At 35.4% G+C, this 17,910-nt stretch overlaps 1 protein-coding gene across 15 annotated transcripts; it reads right to left on the bottom strand.

Annotated features, from left to right (window-relative positions):
• Positions 1-51: 51 nt before the first annotated feature.
• On the bottom strand, positions 52-17,644 carry LOC144837442 (protein Skeletor, isoforms B/C-like). Of its 15 annotated transcripts, none has more exons than XR_013611482.1 (17): positions 17,526-17,644; positions 15,939-16,094; positions 15,260-15,332; positions 14,504-14,612; positions 13,502-13,673; positions 13,011-13,083; positions 12,328-12,508; positions 11,380-11,622; positions 10,834-10,957; positions 7,641-7,748; positions 7,204-7,377; positions 6,385-6,578; positions 4,961-4,988; positions 4,568-4,734; positions 2,307-3,614; positions 2,074-2,262; positions 52-2,010 (listed from the first exon to the last, which is right to left on the bottom strand). XR_013611482.1 is itself a non-coding variant. In XM_078692552.1 (15 exons), the coding sequence occupies exons 1-15, from the start codon at positions 17,575-17,577 to the stop codon at positions 3,480-3,482; spliced, it is 1,989 nt and encodes a 662-aa protein (XP_078548678.1). In that variant the 5' UTR covers positions 17,578-17,644; the 3' UTR covers positions 2,286-3,479. The 15 variants fall into 15 exon arrangements, 1 of the variants encoding a protein (XP_078548678.1); XR_013611484.1 differs by having other exon boundaries at positions 52-1,968; XR_013611487.1 differs by having other exon boundaries at positions 2,116-2,262.
• Positions 17,645-17,910: the final 266 nt, after the last annotated feature.

Here is a 17,910-nt window from a genome sequence, read left to right as displayed (position 1 = left end):
TTCTTGATTTTTATTAACAATACAAAACAATTATTAACATTATTGCTAGTAAAAGATCAATATATAATCAAAAATGAAATTGTTATTTTCTTGATTTTTAGTGACAACTACAAAATGTTAATAACAATTATTCTGATACAGTACAACTTGAATTATTTTTTTTATTGAAAATGTCCAATAATCAAATGCATTCATCAAATGCATTCAAGGCACATCATCATCATAAGGTAACATATTAAATTGTGTTACATTACACCATCTGAGGATTTAATTGGAATTTTGTGATGCGAGTTGTACTGTACAGTTTGTGTAAAAACTACCAGATACATTATTTTAAAATTCTATTTTGACAAACCAAAATTAGTAACTGACCTGACCCGACAGTTTCAGCGTTCATTTCACGAGCACTTTCTTCAGAGTGACGACTATATTGTTAAGCAAAACGCTCACCATTAGGTGGCGTTCGCCTAACAATAGGGTCGTATATGTGACACAAGAAATGGGCACCCTCGTCTCGGTTCATGGTTTTCTCTCCTCTTCGTCTGATCCATATTGCCTCCTTGATGCGTCTGGTGTTTCGTGAAAGGAGCACTAAAACTGTCAGTCAGGTCAGTAACCAATTTTGGTTTGTCAAAATAGAATTTTAAAATATCGTATCTTCAAACCAGATGAACATTTTCAATCAACCTACCAGATACATGAGCGGTATTATGTCTAGTGATGTCAAACATCCTGCGGGATACTGTAGTATACTTATTTAGGTTTTATTAATATATAAGAGTTTGGTGCTATGGTATGGGCATGTTGCCCTCAGCAGGCACGATACTGCACAATGTTTATTGTCGCTAGACATGATACTGTACGAGAATCAGTTGGCAAATCAAGAAAAACGCTGTGTAATGATTATCAGTTTAAAATGCTGAACAACTCTGAATAATATGGCACAAACACGGTATAACTATACTGTTTAATTTTTACAAATATCATTTATAATATTTGTATTTTCGAAACAAATTGTCACATGGGTTGTACTGTATTGTGTAATAATAACTATAAACTATTAGTAACAAATAATGGCAAGAAATACACTGTGTAATAATTAGTTTAAAGACCCCTTCCCTTCAATTTTGGACGTTTTTTGGAAAATAATACATATATATCACTTTAAAAACATTAAACCATGTCATTCCTTGTCTTAAATGTACGTTTTATGGTAAATTATGATAAAAAGTGAGAAACAATGCACTACCTAAGTAGCTCGCGGCGATCGACCTCTCGTGGACGGTCTTAGGCCTAGCCTAGCTAGGCTTAGTTTTGTAGGCCTAGCTGGTAAACATCGGTAACGTACGAACATCGTACGCTAGCTATATACCTAGCCTGGCGTTGTATAGTTGCTGCTTTAATTGTCTATCTATTTTTGCCAGACTCCGTTGATACAAATTGGGGAAAACCCGGTATTTTCGCTGAAAAGTTAGGAGTCTTCCATTTGTTTTGGCCTCACGATCGATCGAAAAGTGGCCGAATTACAGGTGAAAAACAAAAATATCAATCCGCGCGCAATGCATTTTGGGATTTATAGCGGGCCGCTATAATTATTAGAATCGACTTATTTTTCACATTTTTAACCGTTTAAAGACGAAAAAAGTTATCGTAATAGGACCATATAGTATTATTTTTACATTAAATATAGTTTGTGATCTTAAATTAGATCTAAAAAACGTAGGGAAGGGGGCTTTAACATTCTGAACAACTCTGAATAATATGGCACAAACACAGTAAAGCTATACTGTTTAATTTGTACAAATATCATTTATAATATTTGTACTTGGGTTTTGTGACATGGGTTGTACTGTATTGTGCAATATTAAAGTGGACGTGCGCTACCTTAAAGTGGACGTGCGCTACCTTAAAGTGGACGTGCGCTACCTAAAATTGGATTTGCGCTACTTAAAATTGGACGTGCGCTACCTTAAAGTGGACGTGCGCTACCTAAAATTGGACGTGCGCTACCTTAAAGTGGACTTGCGCTACTTAAAATTGGACGTGCGCTACCTTAAAGTGGACGTGCGCTACCTAAAATTGGACGTGCGCTACCTTAAAGTGGACTTGCGCTACCTAAAATTGGACGTGCGCTACCTAAAATTGGACTTGCGCTACCTAAAATTGGATTTGCGCTACTTAAAATTGGACTTGCGCTACCTAAAATTGGATTTGCGCTACTTAAAAGTGGACTTGTGCTACTTAAAAGTGGACGTGCGCTACCTTTTAAAGTGGACTTGCGCTACCTAAAATTGGGCTTGCGCTACCTAAAATTGGATTTGCGCTACTTAAAAGTGGACTTGCGCTACTTAAAAGTGGACGTGCGCTACCTTTTAAAGTAGACTTGCGCTACTTAAAATTGGACTTGCGCTACCTAAAATTGGACTTGCGCTACCTAAAATTGGATTTGCGCTACTTAAAAGTGGACTTGCGCTACTTAAAATTGGACGTGCGCTACTTAAAATTGGACGTGCGCTACCTAAAAGTGGACTTGCGCTACCTAAAAGTGAACTTGCGCTACCTAAAAGTGGACTTGCGCTACTTAAAATTGGACTTGCGCTACCTAAAATTGGATGTGCGCTACCTAAAAGTGGATGTGCGCTACCTTAACTATAAACTATTAGTAACAAATAATGGCAAGACATACTTGTGTGTAATAGTTATTTGCTATTTACATTAGCTTAAATAAAAACCATAGAGATACTAATAAACGACTATGAGACAGTGATTTGATGCAAACAGGGCAGGGACTTTCAAAATGGCCGTTGTGTATTTGTTACGTAGAACATTTTTGTTTTTATAAATTAAATCTATTGTTAAGAGAAATAAAAAGGAATGTCTTGGTAAAAGTATTACATTTTCGCATACAAAATTGTATAAGAATTCTCATGTTAACTGCTCAACACGCAGACATGCATGAATAAGTATTGGACGCAGCTTCAATCTGGTGTTAATGATTGGCTGATAGTAGACGCAGCCATTTTGTATGGTCTGTTTCCCTGATAAAACACTTTTGAGCTGCTATTGTTAATGAGTGTGAGTTAACACTCTAGTAGTTTAATAATATCTCTATGCAAAATACAGAACAACTTTGTGCATTACAGAATTGACCTAATACGAAAAGAACAATTAATTAAATGTATTTTTGACGTCCAAAATATAGGGTGTTTAACTGTAATAATTCACATCCTCCAACCATGCAACATTACGCCATTAAGAATGGAATTGGTGTTTTCTATATATCTAGGCTTCAGTCTAGACTTATTCATTATGGTATCTTTTTTCTAGTCCACACATGTGTATCTGTGCAGAATAGGTCAATTGTCTCGTATCTATACATGTTTCTGTATAATCCATATTCAATAAGACATTTCAAATTATAAAATATAAAACTTTCCTACAATACGTACTACTATGCAGATTCTTGAAGCAGCATAAATTTAAAACAGGCCAATTATTATGCAAAAACTCAAGATGTAAAACAGCCCAGCTGCAGGTAAAAGAGTAGTGGAGGATGATGGTGGAAGTTCATCCACAACGTTGATTTGCCATCCAAGAAAACGATGAGTGTAACACTGTAAAAATAAAGGTAGATTTTTTTTTTCATTTCTTTATTAGCCATAAAAATACAAAAAATACATAGTCCAAGATGGCATGGAATCACCACAGTTTAAAATAAAACTTTGACCCTCAGGCCGGTCAATCCGTTTCAGATTGATTGAAAGATGGAAAAATGCAGAACAAAACGATGAGTAACACTGTAAAATAAAGTTAATTGATTGAATGGACAAAAGTAGAATAATTGGAACCAACTTCAAAGATTTTTTACTTGTATGTATAGACTCTTGAAGGGAAGCTTAAGAACCCCTCAGGTATAGGCTCTCAGAACTTACAATTATACAGTTTCAGGTGGTCTAGGCTTTGCAAGCTCCGATTTAAATTAATGTTTCAAGCTCAGATTTAAATTCATGTTTGAACAAGAGTTCCATTTGTGTATTGAATGCATAGAAATATATTACTTGCAAACTTATTAGGTCTGTCCTACAGCATGAAGGATCCTGAGGCAGTGGCCGTGTGTAACAGATACGGTAATTCAAGATTCAAAAATTTTTTGGTCCACTTTAAAATGGAAATTTGTTTTGGTTGGCATAATTAAGACAATAAACAACAAAAAAGAATACATCAAATTGCGAAAGGCAATGTTAAAATACTATGTATAGGCGGTCTATGTTAAAATACTGTTAAAAAACTATTAAAAATGCAGATTGCAAAAACGCCATAGGCCCTGTAAAATACTGTTGAAACGATTAAAATTCAAAATAAAACTACAGCAAAGAGTTATCGTCGAACGTTAGAATTGACCATATTGATGCTATTTACAACAAAGGACCTTCTAGTTTTACATAGATTGGCTTTTGGGGGTCTGACAATCTGGACGAGGTCAGCTCTAAGTCAACAACAATAATGATTACAGCATCCCAAACTAGTATGCCACCTGAACTTATATTTGCAATAGTGAATTTTTTACCTGGTAGTACACAATATCAGGTGTGCTCGCGTCTGGTGTCCAGGTGAGTGTAGCTTCCTCTTTTGGCGATACACATTGCATTTCTAGAGTCTTTCTATAAGCTTCGGCCGATGTGGAAGTCGTGCTTTTATCGCCATTCTTGTCGTTTAATTCGCAGAGTGTTCCATCTAGAAAAAAAGTTTTTATTTAGTGTATAATTAAAATGAAAACACACAAATGAAATGGTTTTTATCCCTTTTTTGTAATAAGAATATTAACTTTGATGTGAAAATTATTTTTACAGTAATATATCTATATAAAATTGCTTTGTGTTCATACTAAGATTTTACGACATTATAGAGAAGAAAAGGTACGGAGGAAAAAACATGCAGTAATGTTAACTTTAATACTCACTGACAGGTCCAGCATATATTACATGGTTCTACAAACAAAATTATAAAAACAAAAAGCTTTAGTGCGATCATTTAAATCACTATGATTAAACTTTTCATCTTTTTAACTACTTAGTAATAATAGTAGCATTATTACAGGTTTGTTTGGTGAATAAGAAGATGATAATTTAATTACTACTTCGAAGTAGTCAAGGGAGCAGTTAAAATAATAGCTACTTCGAAGTAGCTTTGTGTTAGGTAACATGTTTGCCCTACTCTACCTCTAAACCAAGAGCTTGCGCTGATGACTAGAGTCAGATGCGAGTCCAAGGTGGTGTAAAGGTATGAACGCCGGGCTAGTGATCTGCGTGTGCACCTGAGAAATATTTTTCAACAAGTATTTTCAAATGCATAAGACATATTTTATTTTAGTTATTTTTATTTTATTCAATCGAAACCAAAAAGCCAGGACTGTTTAAAGCACCATGATTGGTCCTAACATTGATCAAGGGCTTCTCTCGTCCAGTGCCCACCACCAGAGGAAAGGCATATACTAGATGCAGGGGCTGCCGTAAGAGTCAGCAATGGTGATTTCAAATGCCTAACAGGACCCCAGCTCCATATACAGCACCTGATATTCAATCAATCAATCAATCAGATTTATATAGCGCCAGTATCCATAATAATGTTCAAAGGCGCTTGACAAAGTTAAGCAGGAAATGCCTCTGTGTAAAAATGGGTTTTTAGTCGTGTTTTAAAAGTGTTGATGTTTTCAGATGTCTTTATGTCGATTGGCAGTTTATTCCACAAAATGGGTGCTGCACAGGAAAATGCACGATAGCCATATGTCTGAAGTTTCCATTTAGGAACATGAAGGAGAAGTTTATTAGATGAACGCAGTGAACGAGACGAAGTGTAAAGAACAAGAAGATCAGCAACATACTGAGGTGCAAGTCCATTTAGAGCTTTGTATGTAATGAGAAGCAGTTTGAATTTAATACGGAATTGAACGGGCAACCAATGCAAGTTCCGAAGTACTGGTGTGATGTGTTCATGTTTTCTAGTACGAGTGATGATTCTGGCAGCAGTGTTCTGAGCACGCTGAAGAAGATATAGTTGTGAATCCGGTAGTCCAAACAATAGTGCGTTTCCATAGTCGAGTTTAGCAGAGAGTACAGCGTAGATTATGGTTTTACATGATTCCGGAGATAAATATTTCCTGATGTGGTTAATTTTTCTAAGATAAAAGTAAATCGCTCGACAAGTATTAGAGATATGTTGTTTAAAGGTATGTCTTTCATCAAAAGTGACGCCAATATTCTTTGCTGATTTCACCAGTTGAACAGTAGAGCTGCCAACATTAATATTCCCAGATTATATTAATAATAATAATAATAGGCTTATTCTAATAGACTTAGGGTTTAAATAATGTCAAAACGTATTTACCACTTTTTCCATGTCTGTCAGTGATGCATATCCACCGCCTTTGTCGTTCGTAATGTAGAATGGATGATACGAGGCCGATTGGCTGGCATCATTCCCGCCAAGAACATTAAATGTGTAATTTACATTGCGTTTCAAATAAATTCTTGGAATGAGCATGTCATTGATGTACCAAGATATTCCCCAGCCAACATTATCTAGAGTACAAAATGCAACAGAACACAGTATGTATTACATATTCTAGTAATTTAGTCATCTCAACATATTGTCCCAAAGTGCAATGTATAGTAGTTTAAATGACTGATTTTTTAAGAGTGAGGTAGTGAGGCTGATGGTAGGACCATGCTCATCTCTGCCACACCATAAATTGATTTAATGGGCATTCACAGGAGGGGGTTTCCCACAAGTCAAAATTTAACGACTGAAGGGGATAATTCACAAAGGTCAAAGCCTAGTTCACCATGAAACATATTATTTATGACATGAACAAATATATATATATATATATATACATATATAGTATGTTGTTTTGTAGAGCACTCTTCAGTTCGAAACGGTGCATTTTTGTTGTGAATACTATTAGAATTTTGCAAAGCACGCTCGTTGAGCTTGGGCACTCTTTGTGTTCATAATCAGTGTACCATGTCCCGCATACCTGGCTCAGCATATATATTGTGCCAGTTCTGCGGTACATTTCATTTCGAAACCTGAGCTGCACTGACGAGATCTAATAAGATTGAAAAAGTACTGTCTGCAGATTGGATATATATATATATATTTTTCTGATCTTTATTGATGGAGAGTAACTCAGTCCCTATTTACCAGTGATACTTGTGTATCCTCTCTCGCCTCCCGACTGACCAATAACAGCCGTCAACTCCATGTTGTCTTCGTCACCGATTAGTCGCAATTCCTTCCACCCATTCACCTCATCCAGATCACCAAGCGATGAACAAGACTGTAATGGTGAACGGCCAAACGATAACGACATTCCACCTAAAAAACAATGAAACGACAATAAATTTAACGTTGCTATCCACTGGCATTATGGTAATAAATGTGTTATATTCTGAAAGTAAATTCTTTATCGAACATTTCTGGAATTACAGGGTTTTAGAACAAAATGTAAACAATTTTGTTGCATAATTTATACACTTCTTGTTAAAATTTCTTTGTATTTATATGAAGACAAATAAAATTGATTTTTTTTTATATATTTCTAAAAATTTTCTCTAGATATTCATAATTGTTGGCCTTACCACGTTCAATATGTCTAACAGCAAGTCTATCGGCATTAATTTGTCCAATTGACCAGACTATTTGAGTTGATCCGGTCGTTGAAATTACTTTGTCGCCAACGCTATCTCCTTAGAATGCAATAGATGTAATAATATTACCTTTTTATAAAACAGTTATATTATGGTTGACACTATTCAGATCTCTGTCACTTCATTAATATTCATGAGGAGGAAGAATATGAATATTCACTAGATTTGAACTCGTCACTTTGACGAGTTCGGGTTATCCGCGGAAATGCAACATGCACATACGTTAAACTATTATGAACGTCGACAATTATTATGCCATCCTTCCAGAAAACTGAGGAGCTATAATAGATTCAAAATTGGCATTATTTTGACAACATTTCTAACTTTTTCAACTAAAACGCGCGCAAATGGTATAAATCAACGTGTTCGTATGACGTCATTTTAATTTGAAATGATGTCAATCTTTTTTAAAATGACTAGGAAAGGCTGGAAAATCATAATTCAAGAGAAAAAACATGATTTTCATGCTCCATGCGCACCCTACGCGTAAATTTTTTCGCGCGTGCGGGAATTTTTGACATGCTTAAAATGTCATGATCAGCGTAGAAAGTTGATTAGAAATTAATTTTGCGCATTTTGAAACTTTAAATGCGCGTGTGCGCGTAACTTCTTGTGAAATATGACATTTTTAATCCATAGAAAGTTTGCCCTTGATATGACTTAAATTTTCACCAAGTGTCAATACAAAATGACTTTTGGTTTATAATCTATGACCAATCATTGAAATTCATAAAATCGCGCGTAACTTACGCTACGTGACTCTAACGTCATATAACGAAGTTTCTTGCACATCTACAGCTACAGGTCAATCTTATGACAAAGTTATACAATCATATGTTGACCAGAATTAGAGATACGCTGCCAACAAAATTCCGGGAAAGAAAGAAGAATAACTTAGAAGAAACTAGATTTGAACTCGTCACTTTGACGAGTTCGGGTTATCCGCGCATACGCAACATGCACGTACTTTAAACTATATGAACCTCGACAATTATTATGCCATCCTTTGACATGAAATAAAAATGTTTACAGTGCTGAATTGTACCTATTATGTAGCATACACCATATTACAGTATTTTACAGAATAAACTGTATATATGTTATATACAGTGTAGCATAGACGGAATTACGAGACCCATCTTTTAAATCCAATTATTAACACGATGACATCATCAAATTGACATATAAAGATAACCACTTTAGAAGATAATTATCTAAATAATTACATTAAAACAAATTTGAAGAATTTTGGGAACGTAAAAGTGAGATGCGCTCTCGTTTAAATGCAATGAACTTTGACGCAAGAGATGAAAATATGACTTTTTGAATTCAACTGGCCATATGATGACGTCACAACATCTGATTGGCAAAATATTCACATCAATTCATATCTACAATCCAATAGCTTCCAGAAAACGTTTTAATCATGATTATCACTTTTTAATCTGACGAGCTATAACAGATTGATATTTACTGTAAAGATGAAAATAAGTGACCCAAGTTATTTACGTTTTTAGACATGATGACGTCATAAAAATTAAAATGTTTTTAATTCATGCGAAAGATAGTTGATTGACGTAGACAATATTACAATTTCGGGGGAAATGGAATACGTATAAGCGAGATGCGGTTTGTTGAATGTGATGAGCAATAACGAAAGAGTAAAAAATCCTATATTTTACATTTGTGTGGCCATACGATGACGTCATAACATTCGAGTGGTAAAGGTTCGGCATGAATTCATATCTACAACATATCTGCTTACATATTAAATTAAAAAAATTGGAGGTCGTGGATGATCCTGAGGAGCTATAATAGATTAAAAATAGGCTTAATTTTGACAATATGTTGTCACTTTTGCAACTAAAACGCACGCAAATGGTGTAAATCAACGTGTTCGTATGACGTCATTTTAATTTGAAATGATGTCAATCTTTTTTAAAATAACTAGGAAAGACTGTAAAATTATAATTCAAGAGAAAAACACATGATTTTCATGCTCCGTGCGCACCTTACGCGTAATTTTTTTCGCGCGCGTGGGAATTTTTGACATGCTCAAAATGTCATGATCAGCGTAGAAAGTTGATTAGAAATTAATTTTGCGCATTTGTAATTTTTAAATGCGCGTGCGCGCGTAACTTCTTGTGAAACATGTCACTTTTAATCCATAGAAAGTTTGCCCTTAATTTAACTTAAATTTTCACCAAGTGTCAATATAAAATGACTTTTGGTTTATAATCTATGACCAATCATTGAAATTCATAAAATCGCGCGTAACTTACGCTGCGCGACTCTAAAGTCATATAACGAAGTTTCTTGCACATCTACAGCTACAGGTCAATCTTATGACAAAGTTATACAATCTTATGTTGACAAGGATGAGAGATATGCGACGCACAAAAATCCGGGAAAGAAAGAAGAATAAAGATGAAGAAAAAAGATATTTACAATAACAAGGGTTATCCGCAACTTACTAGTTGCGGATAACCAAAAAAAAAAGATCGTGACAATAACAAGGGGTTATCCGCCAAGTGCGGATAACCAATTAGTTTCTGCACAGGAACGGCTTTCTAGGATAGACGTATTAGAGGTGACATGATTGAAACTTATAAGATTGTTCATGGTCTCGAAAATGTTTGTTTTTCTGATTTTTTTTACTTTCCAAAATTCTGCTGGCCATTTTACACGAGGTCATCCTTTTAACGTGTGTAAACCTCGGTTTAATACCTTTAGTAGAGCTTCTTTCTTTGATTTATGTATCATAAACACATGAAACTCATTACCTTATCACATTGTTTCAACACTTTCAAACAAAAATATGACACACACATAAACCTATACGATTATTACCCTTTGCCTCCTTATTTCACTAAGGTAAGCATCACTTTTTAGTTTTTTAATTAATTAGTGTTCCATGACCTTCTTATCAAAATTAATGTCTCTCATTGTTGTGCTATGTCAACATAATGTCAATGACGGCGAAATGTCCCCAATAATGGGGATAGCTATTCAAACAAGTAACAAGTAGCTAAGGTAAGCAATGTATAGTTACAACTAGCATTTTCCCTGTTGACACCGCTGATTATACCATACAACATATACATAGAGGTTTATTGACACCTACCTGTATCTAGCTTCCTACTGAATGCAATTGATGTTACACCATTCAATAACACTGCAGAGGCATCATTAACATCATTGACAGCTCCAACCTCTGTGTCAGGACAAGCCCCACTACCACCCGAACACTGAAGATAAATCATATTGTTTATTGTTTGTAATAAATTAAAGATACAGATATATATCAAAGGAGTAATTTAAAGTAAAGAAGTTTTTTGTAAAATAGAAAAAATTTATTTGGATTTTCTTTTTAAAACACCAATTTTTCACTTATTAGTGTATGGAGATACAATATTAAAATAGCTGGTATACCCAATTTGTTGTTGCAGCAATATATTGACCCTTATATGACCCCCCCCCCACCCACCCACCCACATGATTACTTCATTGTATTTATTATCCTGTATGTTATTATATTGTGGAAACAAATTAAATTGAAATATCATAAAAAAGGAATTTTCTTTGGTCAATTTAAAAAAAAATGTAAGTATGAAACGCCACAACTTTGTTTATGCAATTTTTGCTTAATGTTTCAAATACGATAACCTACCTGTGCGTATTCAGTTAACTTGTAATCCTGGGCTCTGCCAATATTTCCGTCAAACCATGCCACTGTTACATCAGCGCCACGCATCAAAGTACTAGTTGTTGATCCACTTAGTCCAAATGCCATGTAATCATTGACGTTGACGCGTCCACGAAGTTGTATATCAATGACATCATCATCTTTAACGGTCCAACTTACTTGAAGGCGCTCATCAAGTTCCTCACAGTTGTCATATTCATTAACAAGCTTTAATCAAAATCAAAAGAATGTAAAAATATTGTAATGATATTGCTGTGTGCTTAAATGGATGGATTTCATAATTTAAAAAAGTAAACGTCTACATAATTTCTGACAATTTCTTGGCTCTATGAGTACAGTAGGAACTGACTGACACAGATACGTCAATGCTTTCTTTTCATGCACACTGTTATGTTAGGAAATCTTTTGTTATCCAGTCGAGGTTGAATTGAATTAACCGGATTCAACGATTTTACAGGAAAGGGGGTAATAATAAACTAAAACTAGTAACGATCACTAAAAAATGTGTAATTATTAGGGGTCTGGCTTGATCATCATCGTTATTCATTCTCTCAACTTTAAAGATTTAAAAACTCAATGCAATTCAATGTCGACTGGAACTGGATATACATACATCCTACACTTGAAGCTGTCCCTCTATGGAGAATCTCAATTTTCCACCATAGATGCTTGGATTGCTTCATACTTTACTTTTACAAATTAGGTTTTAGGGAATTTTTGTTCATCTTGAATCTTTTTGTAATCTACATATTGCACTTAGTAGAAATTCAATAGGGTCTTTCTTCTTTTATTTCAACACACAACAGCAAGCAACTTGCCAATTATAAACCATTTATAAAGCTCTGTCTACACTTAGTTTGACAAAAAAGTTTGATATGTCCAAATATGGTAGTGGTTTGCTCAAATACTCACCTCAAAGTTTTCGAGAGATGGCGGAACATTCAGCTGATTGCGATTGGGAATTTCAACGTGTCCAAAATTTTGACGAGCTTGTTCACACCAAAGACCAATATAGTCGTACGAGAAAACAGTTCGATCACCATCAAAATGTACAGTAATATCTTCACCTGTGTACTTCCGAAGCACTTTAATTCTGAGAGTGAGAAAATTGTAAAATTGTTTTTTATTTAATCATAAAAATTAATCAATTAAATTAATTCTTATTTGATCAACCAGCTGAAAATTCCAGTTGACACCAGTTGGAAATTTTAATTGGTTCAACTGGTATTCAACTGATTTTCAATTGGTCCGACTGGTTTCCAAACTGGTTTTCTCAACTGGTCAGCTTTTTTTCTCAACTGGTTTTCAATTGGTCCAACTGGTTTTCAATTGGTCCAACTGGTTGGTTCTTCCAACTGATTTTCTCAACTGGTCAGCTGGTTTCCTAACTGGTTTTCAATTGTGAAGTGAAGGAAGACATTTATTTTCTTATCACAGGGTACTTTTCAATTTAATGATGCTTACACAGCTATCTACCCATTCTGTGCCTGTTCATTGGTTTCTGAATGTGTAAAAACAAACCAATCAAATGGCAAGGATACACTTGTGTGTTATGATAGTTAATTGTGATTGGATAAACCCAGATCATTACTTACCGACCAGTCTCATCTGGAATACGAGAACCGGATGATGATACGTCGCTTCCAGTACCGACCCAAAAATAGGCAGCTACAATAATAAATAATTCACAAGTCAAGATAAACTGTACTCATAGAGAGAACATGAAAGTAGTAGTAAATTGCGGCAAGTTGTTTCATGATTTCAAATCAAGGATATGAATAACAATTTGCTATACTATGGGCTTTGCATGTTGATGTAATGCGTTCGAATCCCATAAACAACTTTAGAGAGTTAGATTCAGTTATATTTATTAGGAAATAGGTTGGTTTAAATTTAAATTCCTCAAAAACCCTCCTAACTTAAACGGCAACGAATCTAGCAAAAATAAAAGCAATTGCACAGATTAGAAACGAATGGAGAGATCTTGTGAGGTGTATCTCCAGGACAGCCCAGGTGGAGAAAGTACATGGACCTCTTGGCGACGAAGCCATAAAGCAAAATACAGTTTAACCATACTACTTCTTACCTGGACCTCTTCCATCATACTTCAGATTGTAAAATTTAACCGTCTGTGTGTCAATGATTTCCACACTGTCAGCCTCAGTACCATGAACAAGGTTATCAAATCCTAGATGTCCGAGGCTATGTGTTGTTGGTGGAACAAAGGATGTGGCAATGTTGACATGTGCCAAGCTCATCTACAATGTAAACGTTTGATTAGGATTTTACAATGTTTTGTACTATATTAAAGATATATTGTCCCCATGAACAAAAAATTTTTTTTTTTTGTTGAATATGCCATTAAATGTCACATAATGGTTATTCACTTTGACCAAAAATTGGATCAAAAAAAAAATTATATACCTGAAAAATCTGTAAATTAAAGCAAAAAATAGTCAAATTGGCTGCCAGCCAGAGGGTGTTTGGTTAAATTCAACTGTTTATTTTGTAATTTTATAAGTGAAAAAATCAGCTTGATTAAAACTACAATATGGCCTATTCGAAGTTTGATTTTAATAACCTTCATTTTCCATGTTTTTTGGGGAAAATACATTTTTAAGGGCCAACAGACATTTACTTAAAATGAATAAATTTCCTGAAAAGGGAAAGAAGAGTTCATGTTATTTGGAAATATACATCTATGGGCATAATGTCAAAGCATGTACACGTATAGTAATGTAGTTCATATTTTCTGAACATGACCTATTTAAGCCTTGTCTACACTATCAAACTTTATGTGACAACAAAATGTGATGTGCCCATATATGGACATGATGATGTCATATCACTACCATATTTGAGCATATCACTACCATACTTGGGCACATCACACCTTTTTTTGTCAAACTAGTTTGATAGTGTAGACAGAGCTTTAGGTTCATGAATGTACAAAAACACAGAATATGCCTCATCATTGCAGGGTGCAACATTTATCAGAATTCAGAATCATTAAACAATATTAAAAACAAAATTGACTTCTTTATTATTCTACTAACAGGTAAAAAAAAGCAGTTGAATGGAACATTACCGATTGGTTTTGACTCCACACAGCTATCCATTTGAGCTCTGAAATATCACCTCCAGGTGCTAACGAAATAATGACATTTTCATTGTCATATGCACGAAGAGTGGCTGTTCTAAATGACAAAAGAAAACACATACAGTTAGAATAATACCATTAATCAATATACATATAAATATATGTGCATTTTGCATAGCACGCTGGTTGAGTTTGTGCACTCTTTGTGTTCATAATCAGTGTAGCATGTCCTACATAACTGGCTCAGCCTATATATTGTTCCAGTTCTGCGGTACATATCATTTCAAAACCTGGGCTGCACTGTTGAGATTTATTATTGAAACAGTACTGTTTGCAGATTGGATATATATTAATTAATTTCCTGTATTTTTGATAGTACATCTTATTATTATTTTTATTAGGATAGTCGTAAACAAACTGGTCACCAACAACTATAACAATGATAAAGAATAACATTATAGGCATACTGCACATTTTCCAAAAATTAGAAACATCTGTAATATTACTAGTAACTGCAATTGATTCAGGGATCTAGGTTTATTGGTAAGATTGTATGCATTCTCTGATGTGCAGTTACCCATTGCTTCTATGAACTTGAATCTAACCAACCCTAGCCATCTGAACAAGCTTGGTGGTTTTAAAATAAATGTCAAGCTACTGATCTGGAGGTCCTAACCAAGAATTACTTGTGTTCTCAATGTACTGAACACACAGTATAATTGGAATTCAATCATATGAGTTTACCTTCCGATTTCATCAGGAATTAAACTGCCTGTACCATCTGGTGAAGTAGAAGTTCCTGCCCAGAAATATGCATCTAAAATAAACATATCAAAACCATTTAAATATATCACACTGACTTATAAACATAGTGGTATACTTTAGCCTACATATGTAAAAAAAAATGTATAGGTTTATTCTTAGGCTTGGTTCCCACTAGAATGCAACACAAAGTGGTTTGACCAATCACAAGCGATGGATTATTTTAACAGTTTTGTATGATTGGTCAACTCGCTTGTGTTGCGCCTACATCTTTGCGTTGCGTCGCTAGTGGGAACCACGCTTTAATGTGAAAGAGATATTCCATAACTTCACCTTCCTTTCCATGAAGCACCCATTTTGAAGACCACTTACCGGGGTTGTTCATGATGGTGGGTGGTAAAGTGATGGACATCGACACACCATTGTTCATTGGTTTTTTGATGCACCCCTGCATCAATAATTATTTGACCAGGGGTCGTATAGTGGGTCATACAATTGACAAGTGCATAATTTCACCAAAAAATGAACAAAGTCGGCGCTGGACAAGGGCCACACACTTTAACCATTATTAGCACTTCTGTTTTCTTGTATTTTACCCTGCCCAACGCCAGGCATACCCACCTCAACTAAAATCTACAACATGACCTTTTATCAAATTTACCTGGTGCATTTCCATTGTATGTAAATCCTCTCAACCAAAGTTTGTTGTCATTGATGGCATACACTGTGCCTTGAATATTATATGATGGAGTTGACTGCTGACCAAAATCTCCGATCTCCTTCCCAAAGTAGTTGACAGCCTCTTGGCCTTTTACTCCTGGAATATAATAGCGTTCAAATTATTATAAAAGGACAAATGTATATTTCATTAAAAAAAACAACAAAAAAAATCCCTCTAGCTAATGATGAGTAAAGGCATTGCTGGCAGCCTTACGTTATCAAGTCGATGTTAAAAAAACCAACACTTTAAACCTGGAGTGACTTTGGTGGGCCCTTTTCTTTTATGCCTTTAAGGCATAAAAGAAAATAGAAAATAGAGAAAATAGAGTCTATAATATAGACTCTATTTTGTGTGTCATTTTGTGTTCAAATTGCTCAAGAAAATCAATGCGCAATTTGAAATTCATTTTGTGCATAATACAGTAGCCTACCAGTACCACTCATGCCGGTCAACAAATGAAGAGGCCAGACCCCTATCTATATCATTATTAATTATTAGCCCCTAGCTAGGCCTATTTTTTAGTAGTAGCTAGTTAGGCCCTGAATGACCCACTTACTAGGCCCCTATACTTGTTTGTTCAGAGAGAGCAACATAGGCTAGGCCTACTACTACTAGGCCCTAGAGTAGTACTAGCTAGGGTAGTATGGCGTATTATCTAGGTAGGCAGGCCTCTAGATAGTACTTAGTAGGCTAGGTAGGCCTAGAAAGTAGTATTACTAACTATTGGAGTGTAGTAGTCTAGCCTATGGCTAGTTACTCTAGCTAGGGCTACTATGCTTTACCCCTTATTTCGACCTAGCCTAGGCCTACACAGTGGCCTAGCCTACCTAGGCCACGCGGGTACGTCTATAGAGTGGGCCTAGGCCTAGCCTATACTCCTCTAGCCTAGGCCTAGGCTAGGCCTAGCTAGGCCTACAGTAGTACAGGGGTAGGCCTAGGTACCTATTTCAAGTTAGAATTTATTGATTCCATTACTCTAGGTAGGCCTAAGCTTGCTATAAATAACCTGCAGTCTTAATTTTCCCCGGCCATGTGTCATTTCTCCTCAGCTAGCTGGTTATTTATAATAATATACTTCATTCTCCTGTCCCCAGTTTTCCCGTCCCCCCGGCGGACGTGACGACGATGGATCGAGCGCCTTTTTTTTTATATTACCCTCGCTTTTACCATGTGACTTCACTATTGACCAATCATCTTCCTTGCGACATTAGGCTTAATTGCATAAAAAAACGTAACATACAAGGGATCTGACACACTGTCAATTCCTTGGTATCCATTATTATACATTAATAGATGATAATATTCTAGTTAGCACAGTTCTCCACTCAAGAAATATAAGCTACCGATTAGCCTAATACAGCAAAGAAGTCAGGTCGCTCGTTCCAATTAACAGGCGCCAATCATAACGTCAAACACGGAAAGATCTGCTGCTACATATAGGCCTAGGTCTATCGGTATTTCCTGTTCTGAGATTCTCCATCATATATGAAAATGTTAGTAAAGAAAACTCCCCCGAAATCTACCTACCAGATATTAATAATACTATGAATTCCAATGTGAAAAGGCTTGTACAGGCCATTATAATGCCGCTTCTAACGCCTTTGTAGAGTAGGCCTAACTACAACTGAAACGAAATGCCTTCACTGTCACTAGGCCTAATCCTATTGAATATTTACAATGAATCAGCGAATTCAAATAACAATAAGGAAGCAGACAGGCTGGTAGACCTGGCTCATTTGCAATAACATTGTTATGATCTAACAATTGTTGATATAGTAGTATTAGTCTAGGCGCGGCTCAGTAGCCTTCTTATTAAATGATATGCTGTTGTCATGCCAACGATGTTCAACGCGTAATAAATGTCGATTATCCGGTCGAACTGGGATATGGTCTGGTTGTTAATTTAATGTTA

This window comes from Antedon bifida, chromosome 3 (assembly GCF_963402885.1).
Source record: "Antedon bifida chromosome 3, ecAntBifi1.1, whole genome shotgun sequence".
NCBI classification, from domain to species: domain Eukaryota; kingdom Metazoa; phylum Echinodermata; class Crinoidea; order Comatulida; family Antedonidae; genus Antedon; species Antedon bifida.
The sequence above is the reverse complement of the archived record's forward strand: the minus strand, read 5'-3'. Positions and strand labels throughout refer to the sequence as shown.

Excerpts from the sequence above, each read along its gene's own strand:
- LOC144837442 (XM_078692552.1), bottom strand. The coding sequence starts at position 17,577 with ATGGCCTGTACAAGCCTTTTCACATTGGAATTCATAGTATTATTAATA. Across the intron at positions 10,958-11,379 it reads AGTTAACTGAATACGCACAG|TGTTCGGGTGGTAGTGGGGC; the intron begins GTAGGTTATCGT and ends ATTTATCTTCAG. Across the intron at positions 7,378-7,640 it reads TGTTAGACATATTGAACGTG|GTGGAATGTCGTTATCGTTT; the intron begins GTAAGGCCAACA and ends ATTGTTTTTTAG.